The following is a 20,193-nucleotide window of genomic DNA, read 5'->3' on the forward strand; positions in this document are numbered from 1 at the left end:
ACACACACAAACGCTTATGTAATTACGCTTACTTGTGTGTGTGTGGCAGCTTTTTGCTTGTGCACTCAACTGACGGCAATATTGCTCACCTGAAGTGTCTGTTTCATTTTACTGTAGTTGGGGACGCTCAGTTGTGTCTCGGTGGTCTTTCCCACGGGGCAGTGTAGTACCACATGATCCACAGGAAGGGGGCGCTCACCCACTCCACGAAGAGTAAACACTTGCTGGATCCCATTATGTTCATTATGCAAGGACAGCTTGCCCTGCCAGAGTCAATAAAAAACTTGTTGATATCAGTGTGTTTGACAGAGATTGAATTGAATTTCAATTCATTTCAATGCAGTTTGAACAACTTAAAGGCCTACTGAAACCCACTACTACCGACCACGCAGTCTCATAGTTTATATATCAATGATGAAATCTTAACATTGCAACACATGCCAATACGGCTGGGTTAACTTATAAAGTGCAATTTTAAATTTCCCGGGGAACTTCCGGTTGAAAACGTCTATGTATGATGACGTATGCGCGTGACGTCGATGGTTGAAGCGGAAGTATTCGGACACATTGTATCACAATACAAACAGCTCTGTTTTCATCGCAAAATTCCACAGTATTCTGGACATCTGTGTTGGTGAATCTTTTGCAATTTGTTTAATGAACAATGGAGACTGCAAAGAAGAAAGCTGTAGGTGGGATCGGTGTATTAGCGGCTGGCTGCAGCAACACAACCAGGAGGACTTTGAGTTGGATAGCAGACACGCTATCCGACGCTAGCCGCCGACCGCATCGATGATCGGGTGAAGTCCTTCGTCGCGCTGTCGATCGCTGGAACGCAGGTGAGCACGGGTGTTGATGAGCAGATGAGGGCTGGCGTAGGTGGAGCGCTAATGTTTTTATCATAGCTCTGACGAGGTCCCGTAGCTAAGTTAGCTTCAATGGCGTCGTTAGCAACAGCATTGCTAGGCTTCGACAGGCCGCACAGCATTAACCGTGTGGTTACAGGTCCAGTGTTTGGTTCGGTGTCTCCTGATAGTAGTATTGTTGATCTTCTGTCTATCCTTCCATTCAGGGGCTTATTTCTTTTGTTTCTATCTGCATTCAAGCACGATGCTATCACGTTAGCTCCGTAGCTAAAGTGCTTCACCGATGTATTGTCGTGGAGATAAAAGTCACTGTGAATGTCCATTTCGCGTTCTCGGCTCTCATTTTCAAGAGGATATAGTATCCGAGGTGGTTTAAAATACAAATCCGTGATCCACAATAGAAAAAGGAGAAAGTGTGGAATCCAATGAGCCCTTTTACCTAAGTTACGGTCAGAGCGAAAAAAGATACATCCTGCACTGCACTCTAGTCCTTCACTCTCACGTTCCTCATCCACGAATCTTTCATGCTCGCTCAAATTAATGGGGTAATCGTCGCTTTCTCGGTCCGAATCGCTCTCGCTGCTGGTGTAAACAATGGGGAAATGTGAGGAGCCCTTCAACCTGCGACGTCACGCTACTTCTGGTACAGGCAAGGCTTTTTTTATCAGCGACCAAAAGTTGCGAACTTTATCGTCGATGTTCTCTACTAAATCCTTTCAGCAAAAATATGGCAATATCGCGAAATGATCAAGTATGACACATAGAATGGATCTGCTATGCCCGTTTAAATAAAAAAATGTCATTTCAGTAGGCCTTTAAGAAGGATACATCATGTACGTAGATCACATCAACAAAACCTTGTTAAAGGGCAAACTTAGCGAAGGTGGAACCCGTTTACGTCGACGCTCCTTGACTGATTTCGACATAAGCGACTGCCGACATAACGCAAATCAAAACAAAAAACTAACCAATGCACATTTACATATTTACTTGTGACTTTGTCCAGAGTCATACAAATGAATGACTATAAAGAATGTTTCAACCTATGGCAGCTTCTTAACATGGTTTTCCTCTATTTGTGCACATTGTGATTTAGATTCTGGTGTTGTCATATTTGATTATACTCTTATCCAATAGAGCTGCAAATTTTTCTTCTGGTGGCTAACAATCAAATCAAATAAAGACTAAAATTAAACATTATTAAAAAGTGTAAATGAAATAAATATATTTAAATGACATCGTGGGGTCATTGGAATCTCTGATATCGCAGCTGTTAAGTGTATTAATGTTTCAGCTGTTTAGTTTTATTTCTGGGATGCTTCACAGACGTCTTTCGCTGGGGGAAGCGATCCAGTGTGTCTCGAGTGATTTTCTATCGCGTCTTTGAGTCCATGATTGACAGTTTTGCCCGCCTCTGCTTGGACATACTGTACACACACTGCGTTGGCTGTCATTAAAGTTAAGTGAGTTGAGTTATTCCGTATTTTTTTTACTCTGCTTGATCTAAAAATAAAACTGGACGACCACAATTTATATTCTGGATTTTTTGAGTGCTTTTAAAATATAGATAATTGCTATATAAAATGTTTTGTGTATTGTCTGTTATCTCTTTTTTTTCCTCTACGAAATGGCAAAATAACAACTGATCCATCATTTTTTGCCAGAGATAACTTCAAGTTCACAATCATTTTCAAAGACATGACGGATGTATTTTTTTTAATGCATTCTAACTAGAGATGTCCGATAATGGCTTTTTTGCTGATATCCATCCATCCATCCATTTTCTACCGCTTATTCCCTTCAGGGTCGCGGGGGGCGCTGGAGCCTATCTCAGCTACAATCGGGCGGAAGGCGGGGTACACCCTGGACAAGTCGCCACCTCATCACAGGGCCAACACAGATAGACCAATATTCCGATATTGTCCAACTCTTAATTACCGATTCCGATATCGACCGATACCGATATATACAGTCGTGGAATTAACACATTATTATGCCTAATTTTGTTGTGATGCCCCGCTGGATGCATTAAACAATGTAACAAGGTCTTCCAAAATAAATCAACTCAAGTTATGGAATAAAATGCCAACATGGCACTGCCATATTTATTATTGAAGTCACAAGGTGCATTATTTTTTTTAACATGCTTCAAAACAGCAGCTTGGAATTTGGGACATGCTCTCCCTGAGAGAGCATGAGGAGGTTGAGGTGGACGGGGTTGCGGGGGGGCGGTGTTGAGGTGGGTGCGGGGGGGTAGCGGGGGTATATATTGTAGCGTCCCGGAAGAGTTAGTGCTGCAAGGGGTTCTGGGTATTTGTTCTGTTGTGTTTATGTTGTGTGTGCGGATGTTCTCCCGAAATGTGTTTGTCATTCTTGTTTGGTGTGGGTTCACAGTGTGGCGCATATTTGTAACAGTGTTAAAGTTGTTTATACGGTCACCCTCAGTGTGACCTGTATGTTTGTTGATCAAGTATGAATTGCATTCACTTGTGTGACTATGCCGGCATGCAAAGGCAGTGCCTTTAAGGATTATTGGCGCTCTATACTTCACCCTACGTCCGTACACAGCGGTGTTTTAAAAAGTCATACATTTTACTTTTTGAAACAGATACCGATAATTTTGAAACCGATAACGATATTTTCCGATATTACATTTTAAAGCATTTATCGGCCGATAATATCGGCAGTCCGATATTATCAGACATCTGTAATTCTAACTCATAAATAAAAAGTCTGCTTACAGCGTAGCCAATGGGAGGTCCTCTATTACGCCCATAAAACATTCAAAAAGCACCAACAATTTTACATTTACACTTTGTGATTTGAATATTAACCAAGTACTAGTGATATGGTTATGGTTACTCTCCCAACGGCGTGGCACGGTTGGGAGAGTGGCCGTGCCAGCAACCCGAGGGTTCCTGGTTCAATCCCCACCTTCTACCAACCACGTCACGTCCGTTGTGTCCTTGAGCAAGACACTTCACCCTTGCTCCTGATGGATCGTGGTTAGAGCCTTGCATGGCAGCTCCAGCCATCAGTGCGTGAATGTGTGTATGAATGGGTGAATGTGGAAATAGTTTCAAAGCGCTTTGAGTACCTTGAAGGTAGAAAAGCGCTATACAAGTATAACCCATTTACCATTTATTTTAGGCTCTTACACAGACAAACTATTTAGAGCAGCGCATTGATCACAACATTGCGTGCCTACGTTGTGCATCGAGTGGTAAGCTGCTTCCTTGCTCGTGGAAGTTTATTGTAAATCATAAATCATGCCTCTCACTTGGATTGTAGAAGGATGAGTACATGATCCGATAAGTTGGTACATTTTGACAGCCAATTTAGACCCGGGAATGGCGAGAACGCTTGGTTCAACCCCCCTTTTTCTCAGTAATTTTTTCCATCCAAACAGAAATATAGTAATATTCTCTCAGTTGGCATCCTAATGACAGCAGACATTGCAGAGTAAGTGATGTTTTATCATTTTTGTCGGCTCTCATAAAGTCTGCGTTAAGTAATAATCAGTGATGTTGTTAAAAAAAAGTGAATGCTGTGATGCATTTTTTTTAATTAATGCATCCCGTATACTTAAAATTAGAAAAATATATAAATATTAAATATCTTAATTTGAATGGGCCTGTTACAACTTTACATATATAGGTACAGCATGTATATAACAACTTAATAGGTTAGGATTTTTTAAGGAATAGTGTGACTTCCATATGCACCATTGTAAGCGAACTTTTGATCACATGTATTAATCATTTAGAATGCCCAAAAAAACAAAAACATATGTGTTCTTGTCTTACACAAGGATTGTGAATGATGGCCAATTTTTTTTTTTTTAATTGCAGTTCCCCTTTAAAAGCATTTGTCACTGCATGTCGCACGTCTGTCTTATTGTGTGCATGCTAAGATTAGATGAAAACAATACATTTTGTACCTTTTTAGTGTTTTCTCACAGCCTGAAGCAGACTGGGAGGAGCTCCTACCCCCATTTGGCTGAGAGCTTGACCTAATGTTTAATTAAGTACGTCCACCTTGCTGTGAAGTCTCGATGCAGTCAGACTGCAAAAACCCCACAGAGGGATACAAAACTGTGTGCAAGCTCACGCCAAAATACATGAACCTTTTGATTTGATGCTTTGGCATTGTTTAACACGTGTATCTAACTCTGTAAAAACACTAATACAAATTCAATATAGGTCCCCTTTAAAATACTGTGGGGTCATTTGGGATGTGGTCCTAGATAGTCTTTGAGTTTGAACAGAAGCCTGCTTTTAGTTAAAAGGTGAGACAATCAAGTGTGAGGTTCAATGCCCTAAAATGTAAATTACCTGGCCAAGAAAGAGTATTCTCAGTGACAATAACAAAGTTGAACATTACGACTCATGTCGGCATAAACCAACTGAATTTTCATAGAAATTAACTATTTTGGTCTCAAATATTCGACTGTATACATTTTAGTAATATGAAGAACATGGTGGACCAAAACTTGATGTGGATGTTGCACTACATTTTGGCTACATCCTGGGGTCTCGCTAGGGTCCGATGTCACTAGCCTATTGTGTGCAGGAATACAGGATATGGGAAGTGGACAAAGGGGTAGGATTGATTAAGCTCTGCTTCTTCCTACTCCTTTTCAGAAAAAAAATTATAAACTGTAAACAGGCTTGGTGATGAGCACTGCCTGGTTTCCTCCAAACATGATACCTGGCATTCATGCCAAAGAGTTCAATCTTTGTCTCATTAGACAAGATCATTTTTAGGTGTATTTTGGCAAACTTTTACGAAGGAATGGCTTCCGTCTGGCCACTCTACCATACAGTGGTGGATTGCTGCAGGGATGGTTGTCCTTCTGGAAGGTTCTACTCTCTCCACAGAGGAATGCTGTCGCTCTGACAGAGTGACCATTGGGTTCTTGGTCACCTCCCTGACTAGACTAAAATGAAACACAGACATCCCAGATGAAAACCTATACTTCCCATCCAATCTGATGGAGCTTGGGAGGTGCTGCAAAGACAAATGGGTGAAACTGCCCAAAGATAGGTATGCCAAGCTTGTGGCATCGTGTTAAAAAGACTTAGGGTATTGTGTGTAGAATTTTAAGTTAAGTTAAAGTACCAATGATTGTCACACACACACTAGGTGTGGTGAAATTTGTCCTCTGCATTTGACCCATCCCCTTGTTCACCCCCCCTGGGATGTGAGGGGAGCAGTGGGCAGCAGCGGTGCCGCGCCCGGGAATCATTTTTGGTGATTTAACCCCCAATTCCAACCCTTGATGCTGAGTGCCAAGCATGGATGTAATGGGTCCCATTTTTATAGTCTTTGGTATGACTCGGCCGGGGTTTGAACTCACAACCTACCGATCTCAGGGCGGACACTCTAACCACTAGGCCACTGAGTAGGACAAAAACGAATTCATGAAATTTTGGAATAAGGCTGTAACGTAAGAAAATGTTGAAAAAGTGAAGCCCTGTGAATACTTTCCGGATGTCGACATAAACAGGTTGAACTGTATTCCAAGAAAATTAAAGACTGGCCAAGGAACGGACTTAAAAAAAGACACAAAGTCTCTCTATTTTATGCTGCTGCTGTCACATATACTGTATATACCAGGGGCGTCACTAGCTTTTAAGGACAGGGGGGGGCGAGCACCACACGAGCACAAAACTTCACAAACGGCTAACAAAGACTTAGATATTAATCATTGTTATTATTATTATTTCAGTGGGTTTAGTTTCAATCTGTGTTCAGTACAACAACAAACATGGGTTTGCACAGTGACATTTTGTTTACAGCATCAACAAGAAACAATGACTTGCATGATCCTTCAAGATACACTGAAACACAATGAAAGTCATGGCATTAACCTCTGTTATTCATTCACAACATAGAGGCTAATGCCACGACTTTAGCTCACAATACAATAATTGTTTGTTCCCAAATATTTTGAAGTTGCACAGATTACATTTTGGGCACATATGTGACTAAAATGGTTGTAAATTCAAGCCCTGAAAATATTACTTAATTACTTGAATTAAAGTAATATCTGGATCGGGATAATTTGGCTTGTATATAATATATTTATACATATATTTTATGGCAAGCCGTTAAGCAAATTAAATATATATGGAAGTCTGAATAGAAATTAGAAACTTTTATATATACTGTAAATAAGAAAGACTTAGTATGCTGATCTGAAAAAGAGCCAAAGTTGTCAAAGAGCTGAGGGACCATCTTCCAAGTGCAATGCTGAAAAAAATAATGCAAACAATAAAATTTAACTTCCAGGGCTAGAGATTAACGTAGTCCCGTCGTCCCGGGGACGGTAAAAAAAATGCACGGGACAAAATGAAATGCTCCCCGGAACGATGGCTTTTAACCATTGTTTTTCTTTTTCTTTTTATGTATTTATTCATTTTACATTTTATATTAAATGTCTTGGTTTTTCCACCCTCTGAAAATCCTATGAAATGTTTAACAAGCCATCCTATAATAATACAACAGCTATTAATGTAACAATACATTAAAACAAATATATTTAATTATGTTTTTTTCATTATTTTAACAATAGGCTAATGTATATTACTTTATACAGATTCTACAAGAAACACAACACTTCAAAACTAAATTATTTACAATTGCAGACACAATCAATCAATCAATCAATGTTTATTTATATAGCCCTAAATCACAAGTGTCTCAAAGGATTTAGGGCTATATAAATAAACAGGTTGTTGTTCTGCAGTGCTGTGTGCTAATGTGCTTCGTACACCTGCAGGACCGCAAGCAAGGTCGCAGAGAAAATGCGGACTGGATTTTGAGTGATGTGGGCATTTTCTATATGAACAAGTCCAAGGACCGCAAGCAAGGTCGCAGAGAAAATGCGGACTGGATTTTGAGTGACGTGGGCATTTTCTATATGAACAAGTCCAAGGACCGCAAGCAAGGTCGCAGAGAAAATGCGGACTGGATTTTGAGTGATGTGGGCATTTTCTATATGAACAAGTCCAAGGACCGCAAGCAAGGTCGCAGAGAAAATGCGGACTGGATTTTGAGTGATGTGGGCATTTTCTATATGAACAAGTGGAATGGATTGGATACCGACGCACTAAAGGGGCTCTCTACCTTACGCTATGAAGTGAGGGGAAACTGAGTGAATAATGACAGGTTATATGATTATTTACTTAAACTCATATTCGGGCCACTTTATAATGTATATGTCGGCATGTATTTGTAAAAAAAAAACTAAAAAAAAATGAATTTTTTTTTTTTTAACACTAAATTATTTAGGGGGGCTTAAGAACATTTTAGGGGGGCTTGAGCCCCCCTAAAATAAGCCTAACAACGCCAATGGTATATACTGTAATATTGTACATGGTCATTGGTATATATTGTATATATGTTATAGACATAATATAATATATCTGTATATATATTATTCTGTACACATATAATGTATATATTCGTATATATGTTAGATTTTTTTATCGCTATATTAGTCTATTTATACCTGAATTGTCCTTTCCATCCTTACACTTTCCATCATTGTAACTGAGCTACTGTGTTCAACAATTTCCCTTGTGGATCATTAAAGTTTGTCTAAGTCTAAGAAACAAGAATCAAACCTTACCATGACGATGCATTGTGAAGAAGGATGGAATGTCAGAGGGTAACATGTTTTTGTCCCAGCTGGTACAGTCAAAACCTTGGGGCCATGGAAGTCTTTTGCACACAAGTCAACCTGAAGGGTCCAGTCTTGGAGCGTCTCGTTGTGCTGCAATGGATCCATCGTGATGACAACATTCTTTGACATTTTATACAATCTACTAATGCAGGGTTACTATGGCAACAACTCACTATAGGTATGTCTTGTGTGACTGAATGCTGAGCAGGCGAACTAAAGTCCAAGTGGACACTTCCTCCCTGTAGGAAGAAACGACAACTTTTCTCATATGAGCACATCAGAAAAGCAAACTTTCTGGACAAGTCACGTGTTAGCACTCGGGTCAGTGCGGTCATTGCTCAGCAGACATGCTAAGACTAGACTGCATATACTTCTGCCAAAAATGACTAAAGATAAAACAGTGCTACACTACTGTTCAAAAGTTTGGGGTCACCCAAACAATTTTGTGGAATAGCCTTCATTTCTAAGAACAAGAATAGACTGTCGAGTTTCAGATGAAAGTTCTCTTTTTCTGGCCATCTTGAGCGTTTAATTGACCCCACAAATGTGATGCTCCAGAAACTCAATCTGCTCAAAAGAAGGTCAGTTTTGTAGCTTCTGTAACGAGCTAAACTGTTTTCAGATGTATGAACATGATTGCACAAGGGTTTTCTAATCATCAATTAGCCTTCTGAGCCAATGAGCAAACACATTGTACCATTAGAACACCGGAGTGATAGTTGCTGGAAATGGGCCTCTATACACCTATGTAGATATTGCACCAAAAAGCAGACATTTGCAGCTAGAATAGTAATTTACCACATTAGCAATGTATAGAGTGTATTTCTTTAAAGTTAAGACTAGTTTAAAGTTATCTTCATTGAAAAGTACAGTGCTTTTCCTTCAAAAATAAGGACATTTCAATGTGACCCCAAACTTTTGAACGGTAGTGTAATTTTGTTACCATTAAGCGTAGGGGTCTCCAAACTTTCTCCACTGAGGACCGCATGTGAAAACTTTTGAAGATTGCAGGGGGTACTATGATAGTCTTCACATTTCAATACCAATCTAAAGATATACTATGCTATTAATTATTATTTGCGGTATATATCGTACTTTACTTTTTTAATAAGGTTCTATATGTTAATTAGAATTGTTCTTCCTTGTACTTTGTAAACACTTTGAGTTTGAACAGTCTCCTAAAGTGGATTACTTTAGTACATTGTTTGATTTCTTTGCTTAATCCATTCCATAAAGAAGAAAAACACATAGATTTTCCGCACCTTTGTATAAGCCACAGGGTTTAAAGTTTGGGAAAAAAGTAGCAGCTTATAGTAATACTCTAATTGATTTGTATGATTATTATACCATAAATGCGGCACCGACCGTGCTTTTAAAATACTTAAAATTCTATGAAATCATGTGAGCATGTTTACCCTGCCAAAAGCTGACACCGCAAATGAAAAAAATAAAAACTTTTACCATTAATGCTGAAAAGTACATACAGGTTTTGGAACAACATATGTTGCCATGCAAGCAACGTCTTTTTCATGGACGCCCCTGCTTATTTCAGCAAGACAATGCCAAGCCACATTCTGCACGTGTTACAGCTTCGTAGTAAAAGAGTGCGGGTACTAGACTGGCCTGCCTGTAGTCCAGACCTGTCTCCCATTGAAAATGTGTGGCACATTATGAAGCCTAAAATATGACAACGGAGAACCTGGACTGTTAAACAACTTAAGCTGAACATCAAGCAAGAATGGGAAAGAATTCCACCTGAAAAACTTCAAAAATTGGTCTCCTCAGTTCCCAAACGTTTACTGAGTGTTGTTAAAAGGAAAGGCCATGTAACACAGTGGTAAAAATGCCCCTGTGCCAACTTTTTTGCAATGCCATTAAATTCTAAGTTAATGATTATTTGCAAAAAATATATATATGTTTCTCAGTTCAAACATTAAATATCTTGTCTTTGCAGTCTATTCAATTGAATATAAGTTGAAAGGGATTTGTAAATCATTGTATTCTGTTTTTATTTACGATTTACACAACGTGCCAACTTCACTGGTTTTGGGTTTTGTAGGTACAGTATATTAGGAATTAGTTATCACAAAATGCAAAATAAAACCACCACTGTAATCATAGCTGCTGTCTTAGCACTACTAAGTTAAAGCACACAACTACGGAATATCTCTTTTTGGCAGTGCTCACCTTTTTTTTAACCTAATTTGGTCATCTACATAATTGTTCACATATTTATCAAGGCAGAATGCACAGAAATCATCATTGACTCACATTCAGTTGAAATTTTTAAGGGGTTTTGGGTCACCCACAGTTTTTGCCAGTTATATTTTTTTAAACCAAGAACTTTTAGAACACCCCCGGCGAACTTATGTTACCCTTAGTGGTTTAACAGACCATATAAAAGTGTCTATATTCTTCACAAAATTACAATTACATTGAATACAAATTGTTTTTCATGCCGAGGAATTTGTTCAGGCTTGTCACTCACTGCTGATCGCCAGCCATGTGCACACAGACATGGACGTAATTTGGGGGGGGGGGGGGGGGGGGGGGGGGGGGGGCAAGAGGGACATGTCCCCTGCACTCTTTCGAAAGTTTTTGTCCTTTGCATGTTTTGCCGTCCAAGAATATGTTAACGCTATTGAATGGAGGCTAGTCAAACACTTGTGCCAATCGGAAAACCGCAGCTCAAACTGAAGCTTGTCCCTTTCAACTGCTCACAAGCTGCAGGGCGCAAATGATCCCCTGAATGCACTTTTGACACCCTTAGGCTCATTATTTGACATTTAAAGTGTGTTCACATAGGTTCAAGGAGGTGATTAAATATTCGTTTGAGATATTAAATAGGTCCAGATTAAGTCAAGATGTACCGGTGAAGCAACCAGCGCCTCCATCTGGTAGACTCTGGTATCGAAGCAGGAACTTAGAACCATCTTACACGTAAACTGACCAACGGAGTCCGCTTTGAAACGTAAGGGGAGTTGCACACAATCATGATCTAAAATAGACAAAGTCACAAATCAAAACACGTCTAATACTTAAATTATTTTACATATAAAACGTGTAACGACATTGTACATTACTTTATTGCAAATATGATTTTGTGCAGTGTGCATACCTTCAGGGTTCTTCCATATGTTGACATCTTTCTTTATAGGAATAGTAACAGAGCTGGGGACAGTGAAGTACTGAGGCAAAGAAACCTCCACACTGTACTCTACCCCTTTTCTGTGGTCAACACCCCTCAGTTGGACCTAACAGATGGTAAGTCATGCGGTCAATCCACGCAAATATCCACACTTTTCTTTCCTTTTACAAATATGCTATGTACAGTAGTGCTTCAGTACCAAATGTTTGGACACACTTCTTCAATCAATAGCATGAGGGAGAAGGTCCAAACTTCTAACCGGTACTGTATACGCTTATACAGTATATACACCCTGAAACAACATATCATGTAATAACACCGCATTTTGTAATAATTTGCACATGTTGTAATAACATTTTGATGCACTTTTTAATGTGTTGCGTATTGGAGGGGTCCCCAACCTTTTTTTCACCAGGGACCAGTTTAATGTATGCATTATTTTCACGGCTTTCCATGTGTGGCAGATAAAAAGAGCAAAAAAATGAGCATGAAAAATCAACTCACTATAACGAGAGTTATAATATATCTATTAACAAGTTTATTTGCTTGTTTAGTGGGACAGGCGAAAGTTAAGTCGGAGAAAATGCAGTAGTTTATAAATTAATTAATGTTTCTGTGCAGCCCGGTAAGCACAACTCTATGCCCGTGTTGTGCTTGTCCGCCTTCAAAAACTTGCTGAGCGCGTTTACCCGGAATCTCAATGCGGCTTTCGCGCCAAGCGCTCTACAGTGGACATGATATTCTCCCTACGCCAACTTCAGGAGAAATGCAGGGAACAACAGAAGCCCCTGTACATATCCTTCATTGACCTGACCAAGGCTTTCGACCTGGTTAGCAGAGAAGGGCTCTTCAGCATCCTACCCAAGATCGGATGCCCTCCAAAGCTCCATAGCCTCATTAGATCTTTTCATGACGACATGAAGGCAACCATCCAGTATGAGGGTAGCATGTCCAACCCATTTGACATTAAGAGCGGAGTCAAGCAAGGTTGCGTACTTGCTCCTACCCTTTTCGGCATCTTCTTTGCCCTGCTCATCAATCATGCTTTTGGGACTGCAACAGAAGGGGTATATCTACGTACCAGATCTGACGGCCGACTTTTCAACCTAGCCCGTCTTAAAGCAAGGACCAAAGTCCGTGAGACAATCATCCGGGACATGCTCTTTGCTGATGATGCCGCCATCATTTCACACACTGAACAAGAACTCCAGTGCCTTATGGACAGATTCTCCCAGGCCTGCAAAGACTTCGGGCTTACCATCAGCCTAAAAAAGACCAATGTGCTGAGTCAGGAAGTGGACACTCCACCAGCCATCACAATCGATGAGTACCAACTCAAAGTCGTACACCAATTTACATACCTGGGATCCACCATCAGTGACAATCTGTCCCTCGACGGTGAGATCAACAAACGTATCGGCAAAGCTGCTACAATCCTAGGGCGCCTCACGACCCGCGTCTGGGAGAACCGGAAGCTGACAACTCCTACCAAGATGGCAGTGTACAACGCCTGCATCGTCAGCACTCTTCTCTACGGCAGCGAAACATGGACAACATACTCCAAACAGGAGCGCAAACTGAACACCTTCCACATGCGCTGCCTTCGCCGCATCCTCGGCATCCATTGGAGTGACAAGGTGACGAATGCCCAGGTCCTCGAACGCGCTGGTCTTATAAGTGAATTATATTTATATAGCGCTTTTTCTCTAGTGACTCAAAGCACTTTACATAGTGAAACCCAATATCTAAGTTACATTTAAACCAGTGTGGGTGGCAGTAGGAGCAGGTGGGTAAAGTGTCTTGCTCAAGGACACAACGGCAGTGACTAGGATGGCGGAAGCGGGGATCGAACCTGCAACCCTCAAGTTGCTGGCACGGCCACTCTACCAACCGAGCTATACCGCCCCAATACCGTCTTCCTACCATGTTCACGCTGCTCAGACAACGCAGGCTGCGTTGGCTCGGCCACGTGTGCCGTATGGAGGATGGACGTATCCCAAAGGACATCCTGTATGGCGAACTTGGCTCTGGCAAGAGATCTGTTGGTCGGCCAAAACTGCGCTTCAAAGATGTCTGCAAGCGGGACATGAAAGCCCTGGACATAAACACTGAACACTGGGAAGATGCAGCAGCTGACCGCAGCAAATGGCGCAGTGTCCTTCACAAACAGCTGAAGACTGGTGAGGAAAAGATCCATGCCACAGCCAATGAAAAAAGAACCAAGAGGAAGACACGCACTCCTGCAGTTGCGCCTTCCAGCTACATCTGCAGTAAATGCGGCCGTGTTTGCCTCTCCCACATCAGACTCATCAGCCACAGCAGGCGTTGTCGCTGAGTTTAAACTTGACCTCTGGACTGGCGCAGTTTCCATAGTCGTTACGACTGACGGAGGCCTGATGATGAATACATTGTTTTGATTATTAAATACATGAAGTAGTTTACTTATTCATTATATGTTAATGTAATTATTTATTATCTTTGATATATAAAACTGATTAATTCAATACTTTTTTAAACATTGATAAATCAAATTGTTTCATGCAATTATTATTTTTAATCATATAAATATGATATTATATGTCCAGGCTTTAAGCACACCCAGCATAATGTATATGTTGTGGTCAAGGGTAAATATATCTGCATGTGCATGTGTGTGTACCTGTTTTTTGGAGAGCATACATGCAGCCATGCTCGCCCTCACTGTGCTGCTGTGCAAAGTGTACGTCAGCATCCGCCTCTGAAATTCAATGGCGCTCATCCTGTGCTGAGCCCACGTGGCCAGACCGTTTTCCCAGGCTGTATTGGTTAAGGGCAGCCAGGCGACCTCGTCACACGTCTGGCCCACGATGCAGTGGAGGCGCAGCACTGACACACAATCATCTGAGCCCACTGAAGAGAACAAAAAACATTGATGCTATTATCTCTTTAAAAAAAAATGTAAACCATGTCCGTATAATAAAATGTAAATTTTTTATTTCTATTTACTGTTTTAATTGTTTTTTCCCTTTAAAATCGTTTTTAATCATATTTATTTTTATATTGTTTTTGTATTGGTTTTATATTTATTTATTTTTTGTTTTTATTCAGTCATTGGTGGAGCTAAGGATAATATTTGAACATTGTTTTTAATATTGTTTTTAATGTTGTTTTTAATTTTGCTGTGCATCACTTTGGAAAAATTTGTGTTGTTTAAATGTACTATATAAATAAAGTGGATTGGATTGGATAAATCTACACCGCTGCGCCGACAACTAAAAAAATAAACATCTCTTGAATTTGATTTAATGAGACTGTGCAAGTGGATCTAATATTGTGGCTGGTAAGTGTACAGCAGGCTTTTTAGTACAGTAGAGTACGGATGTCCACATTTGGGCACACAGATAGTTTTTCTGGGCCTGTAGCATATTTGAAATAATACAGTTAAACAATAAAACTAAACAAGACGATAAGACTTCACTGTACATCCCTATAGGTGTAAAAAGTGTGGTCACTGGTACAGTAGCCTGTAGGTCTCTTACCAGAGTTACCAGGGATGGTGAAGATGTTTGAACTGGGCCTGACTCTAAAAAGGGAAGGAAGAGGCAAGTCTGCTGATGCCTTCAGCATGTAAACCACATCACCCACCTGGTGCAAAAAGGGAAAATGTGATCAGAAGCGTGGAACTATAGGGTGCACACGTCAGCATCTGTATACACGTTTTATTGTATTATCATTCATTTATCTTATTTTCCTATTTGTATAGCAGTTAAAAAGGTAAAATGTTACTTAAAACAATGCATGTAAAATACTTTTATTTGGTTTGGTTTGCCGTCATTGTTTTTACATTCAATTTTTCTGTTTATTCTATTCTATTTACATTATATTCCTATTCACCTATGTATAATCTACTCTCTTTACACTATTGTATTTACATTATTATGTACATACTATTGTTCTCGTGGTACTCATTGGGCTTGATTTGGCACCTTTGGTACTCAATGTTGTGCCATCTCTTGAGTGCTGCTATAACAATAAAGTTCCTTGAATCAGGTGAGAATTGACTCAACACACACATGCGGAAAACAGTCACCTGCGGGCAAACGAGCAACACAGCGCAGTATTTGATTCCAGGACGGAAAGGAAGGAAGTGGATGCCAATTACGTCTGACTGCCCTGGTCTCAGACTAACACTGCTCACTGTGCTGAGGAACTCACGGCCATCACCATCTGACAAAGACACACAAACATCATGTCAATCCCATTGAAGGATTGACACACACACACACACACACACACACACACACACACACACACACACACACACTCACACACACACACAAACACACACACACACACACACACACACACACAGAGGTGTGCTATAGCTTTTTACAGTTGCGTGTCAAACTACTATAAACCCTTTCCTTCTGTCTCATCCTGGCAGCTCATTTCTGAAGTCATGTTCCCATTCCTGGAAGAAAGTACAAAAAAAGAACCACACATCATCTTCAGGTATTAGAATCAAATCTGTATTGTTTAGTTACTGGATCATCAGGTGTAACATCCTGTTTTGTCAAATCATTATTTTGTACATACTTGGGTGTGTCAGGGTTGTCCCTGACAGTTTGGTCATGTTTTAGTTTTCCTCTGCGTTTGTCTTGGTTTCCTGTTTTTAGTTTCTGTCAGCACTCTTATTTTGGTTATTTCCTGATTGTCTCCCTGAGTGCTTTTTCCCCTCAGCTGTGGCTGATTGGCACCTGGCCACATCTGGTGCCAATCAGCCAGTTGCTATTTAAACCTGTCCTGCCCTCCAGTCACTGCTGGATTATTGTCATTGTAATACTTGTCATTGCAGCTCCTACCTGTTTTGTCATTTATACTTGTTGTTGTAGCTCTGTCTACTTCTGCCACTCTGTTCCTATCATAGTTCATCTTGCTCGTTTCTTGCCACGTGAGTTTTGTTTATTCGTGTCACAGTAAGTGTTTTTGTTTCTTGTCCGCAGTTAGCCTTTGTGCTATTTTAGTTCATAGCCTAGTTTGTTCTCCGCCTTGTGCGCGCCTTTTGTTTGTTCTCTTTTGTTTGTTTTTGCCATAGTGTTGAATTAAATCATGTTTTCCCGTTCAATGCCGGCCGTCTCTGCATCTTGGGGTTCGTCACCAAAAAATTTGACAGCATAATCCAGCCTAACACGAACCTCGCAGAGATGTCCATGGCGGAGAGGCTTAACAAAGTTTTAGAACTATTGGCTAAAATAAAGAAAGATTCGGCGGCTTTTCAAGCCCTCTCCCACCCACCCCTGTCGTCTGTGGGCCTATCTGGGTACGTCTGAGATCCGTCCCTTGGGGGGGGGGGGGGGGGCTATGAGTAGCTGTGCAGCTGGGGAGGCACAGCTACTCCTCACCCCAGTGGGTCTGCATGAGATGGCGCCATCATCTCCAAGGGGTCTGCAACAGACGGCGCCATCCTCTCCGGTGGACCAGCAGATGCCACCATGCTCTCCAGTGGGCCAGCAGGGGTCTCAACCCCCCTCTCCGGTGGGCCAGCAGGGGTCGCCACCACCATGCACTCCGGTGGGCCAGCAGCAGAGGGCGCCGCCACCATGCACTCTGGTGGGCCAGCAGCAGAGGGCGCCGCCACCACGCACTCCGGTGGGCCAGCAGCAGAGGGCGCCGCCACCACGCACTCCGGTGGGCCAGCAGCAGAGGGCGCCGCCACCACGCACTGCGGTGGGCCAGCAGCAGAGGGCGCCGCCACCACGCACTCCGGTGGGCCAGCAGCAGAGGGCGCCACCACCATGCACTCCGGTGGGCCAGCAGCAGAGGGCGCCACCACCATGCACTCCGGTGGGCCAGCAGCAGAGGGCGCCGCCACCATGCACTCCGGTGGGCCAGCAGCAGAGGGCGCCGCCACCATGCACTCCGGTGGGCCAGCAGCGGAGGGCGCCACCACCATCCTCTCCGGTGGGCCAGCAGAGGGCGCCGCCACCATCGTCTCCGGTGGGTCCTCCCACGCCGGCGGTCGAGCCGCCTCGCCAATTGCGGCGGCGTTCAACACGCCGTCGCCACCTGACTAATAATAATAATAATAATAATAATAATACTATTACTTCTACTATCAGGAGACACTGAACTCAACCCTGGACCTGCAACAACACGGTTAATGTTGTCCCGACTGGCGAAGACTAGCAATGCTACTGCTAGCGTCGCCATCGAAGCTAACTCGGCTACCGGCTCGTCTCAGCTCAAGCTCACCTGTGCTCCTGCGGTCGGCGGCTCGGCGGAGGACTTCGCCCCGTTCATCGACACGGTCGGAGGCTCGGCGGCGGCGGTGGAGGACGACCCAGTCATCAGAGAAGGCAGCGACTCAGCGGCGGCGAACGACGCGGCGGCTGCGGTGGACGGCGACCCAGACATCGGTGATTGCGGGGAACTGCACGAGATGGCGGGGGTCCACGCGACCTCTCCCCGGTCCCGGACGGCCGAGGACGCGCCATACACAGGATTTAGAGGCGCCTTTACACAAACATTTTCGTTATTCTCTTTCTCTTTGTCTTCAAAAAAGCCCGCCAAAAGGAAACTCAACCCATCCCCCAGCAACCCTACCTGGCCTCCTCCTCCCTCTCCCTCCCCTCCCCCTTTCTCTCCCTCCCCCTTCACCTGGAGGACGATCAATATGCCTCTCTCTCCTCTCTCTCCTTGCTCTTCAACTGCAACAGCAATAATAACCAACAATTTTTCTGGTCAGTACCACAACACAGCGGACTCTGATGCTCTTTTTGGTTCCAGTGGACTACACATCATCCACCTTAATGTGAACAGCCTCTCTGGAGCCAAACTCGACCAAATCAGAGAAATGTTCCTCAACACGAAGGTAAAAATCTTGTGTTTCTCTGAAACCAAATTTGATCAAAGTATTTCTGACTCAGAGATAGAAATACAAAACTTTTCGGTTATCAGAAAGGATAGGAATAAACACGGTGGGGGCGTTTGTATGTATATTCACCAGGATATTAAATACATAACTCGCACTGATCTTAACCACAATAACCTGGAATCTGTGTGGGCGGAAATCAAATTTAAAAATGCTAAGCCGGTACTAATAGGGACTGTTTATAGACCCCCTAATCAGAGTGATTTCTATGGGGCTTTGGAAGAATGCTTGGCGGGGACAGACAACATGGAGAAAATTATAACTGGGGATCTGAACACAGATATTCAACGCAAAGATGCGCCTGTCTTCAGATCCTTCAGCAAGATTTGTAATCTGCACGGTCTTTCCCAGCTAATAGCGCTACCCACAAGGGTGTGTGATTCCACCCAATCAACCATAGATCTCATTCTCACTTCAGACCGGCCTAAAATAAAAAATAGTGGGGTCATGATCTGTGGTCTTAGCGACCACTATCTAACCTTCTGCACCCGTAAAATAGCTAAACCTAAAGCCAATGGCCACATAACAGCCCAATCCAGATCCCTTAAAAAATACTCCAATGACAATTTCAATTTAAAATTAGATGAGTGGGACTGGTCCCCTGTGCTCGCGAGCAACCTGGTCGATGTCGCTTGGGATCGCTTCAAAACGGCGTTCCTAAAGATACTAAATGACATGGCTCCCGTGAAAACAGTCAGGATCAAAGCCCGCTCGGAACCATGGATGAATCCGGACCTATTAGCTGCCATAAAAGACAGAGACAGGAAATACTCTGAATACCAAAAATGTAAAACAGAAGTAGATAAACAACCCAATAATATCAACCTCAAATTACTCCTTTCAACTCTCAAAAAGCAATGCAATAAATTAATAAGTCAACCAACCTGACTAAATCCTTAAAAAAAAATTACATTAACGACAAAATAGAGGAAAACACGAATAAGCCACGTGAGCTCTGGAAAATTCTCAACAACCAGCTTCCTGGTTGCAACCAGAAACTTAAAACAAGACTCACCAACATCAGCATCAAGGAGGGTGACTCCCTCATTACAGACAAAATGGAGGTAGCTAGCAGACTTAACGCCTTTTTCACCAGCATAGCTGCAACTCTTGTCAGCAAGCTGTCCCACCACTCTGGTCGCTTTGGTGTAGAACACATTAAAGCCTTCTACAGAAAGCTAGGAGTATCCAACAATGATTTCAAATTAGAAATGGTCACAGCTGATGAGGTGTTTAAAAAATTGAACGCGCTCCACCCTAACAAGGCCACCGGCCTTGATAATATTCCCTCCAGATTCCTCAGGGACTCTGCCTCCATCATTGCCCCGATCATCACACACATAATAAACCTATCAATTACACAAGGCCAAGTACCAAAAGATTTTAAGATAGCAAGAGTAACTCCCCTCTTTAAAAAAGGAAGCAAATTGGAACCTGGCAACTACCGACCTGTTTCTATTCTCAGCTCCATTTCGAAAGTAATGGAGAAAATAGTTTATGAACAGGTCGATAGTTACCTTGCCACTAATAAACTCATGTACAAATTCCAATCCGGCTTCAGAACTAACCACTCCACTGA

At 42.2% G+C, this 20,193-nt stretch overlaps 1 protein-coding gene across 1 annotated transcript in view; it reads right to left on the minus strand.

The window, feature by feature from the left end:
* Positions 1-20,193, minus strand: part of LOC133654398 (cilia- and flagella-associated protein 47-like) — a 175,578-nt gene that overhangs the window by 43,647 nt on the left and 111,738 nt on the right. The window contains exons 44-52 of the mRNA XM_062054714.1: positions 16,102-16,154; positions 15,774-15,910; positions 15,223-15,328; positions 14,364-14,593; positions 11,675-11,810; positions 11,427-11,554; positions 8,730-8,795; positions 8,503-8,646; positions 90-263 (exon numbers count right to left, since the gene is read on the minus strand). Of these exons, the coding sequence (XP_061910698.1) occupies positions 90-263; positions 8,503-8,646; positions 8,730-8,795; positions 11,427-11,554; positions 11,675-11,810; positions 14,364-14,593; positions 15,223-15,328; positions 15,774-15,910; positions 16,102-16,154 (1,174 nt within the window). The remainder of the gene's footprint in view (positions 1-89; positions 264-8,502; positions 8,647-8,729; positions 8,796-11,426; positions 11,555-11,674; positions 11,811-14,363; positions 14,594-15,222; positions 15,329-15,773; positions 15,911-16,101; positions 16,155-20,193) is intronic.

The sequence above is a fragment of the Entelurus aequoreus genome, linkage group LG07, assembly GCF_033978785.1.
Source record: "Entelurus aequoreus isolate RoL-2023_Sb linkage group LG07, RoL_Eaeq_v1.1, whole genome shotgun sequence".
NCBI lineage: Eukaryota > Metazoa > Chordata > Actinopteri > Syngnathiformes > Syngnathidae > Entelurus > Entelurus aequoreus.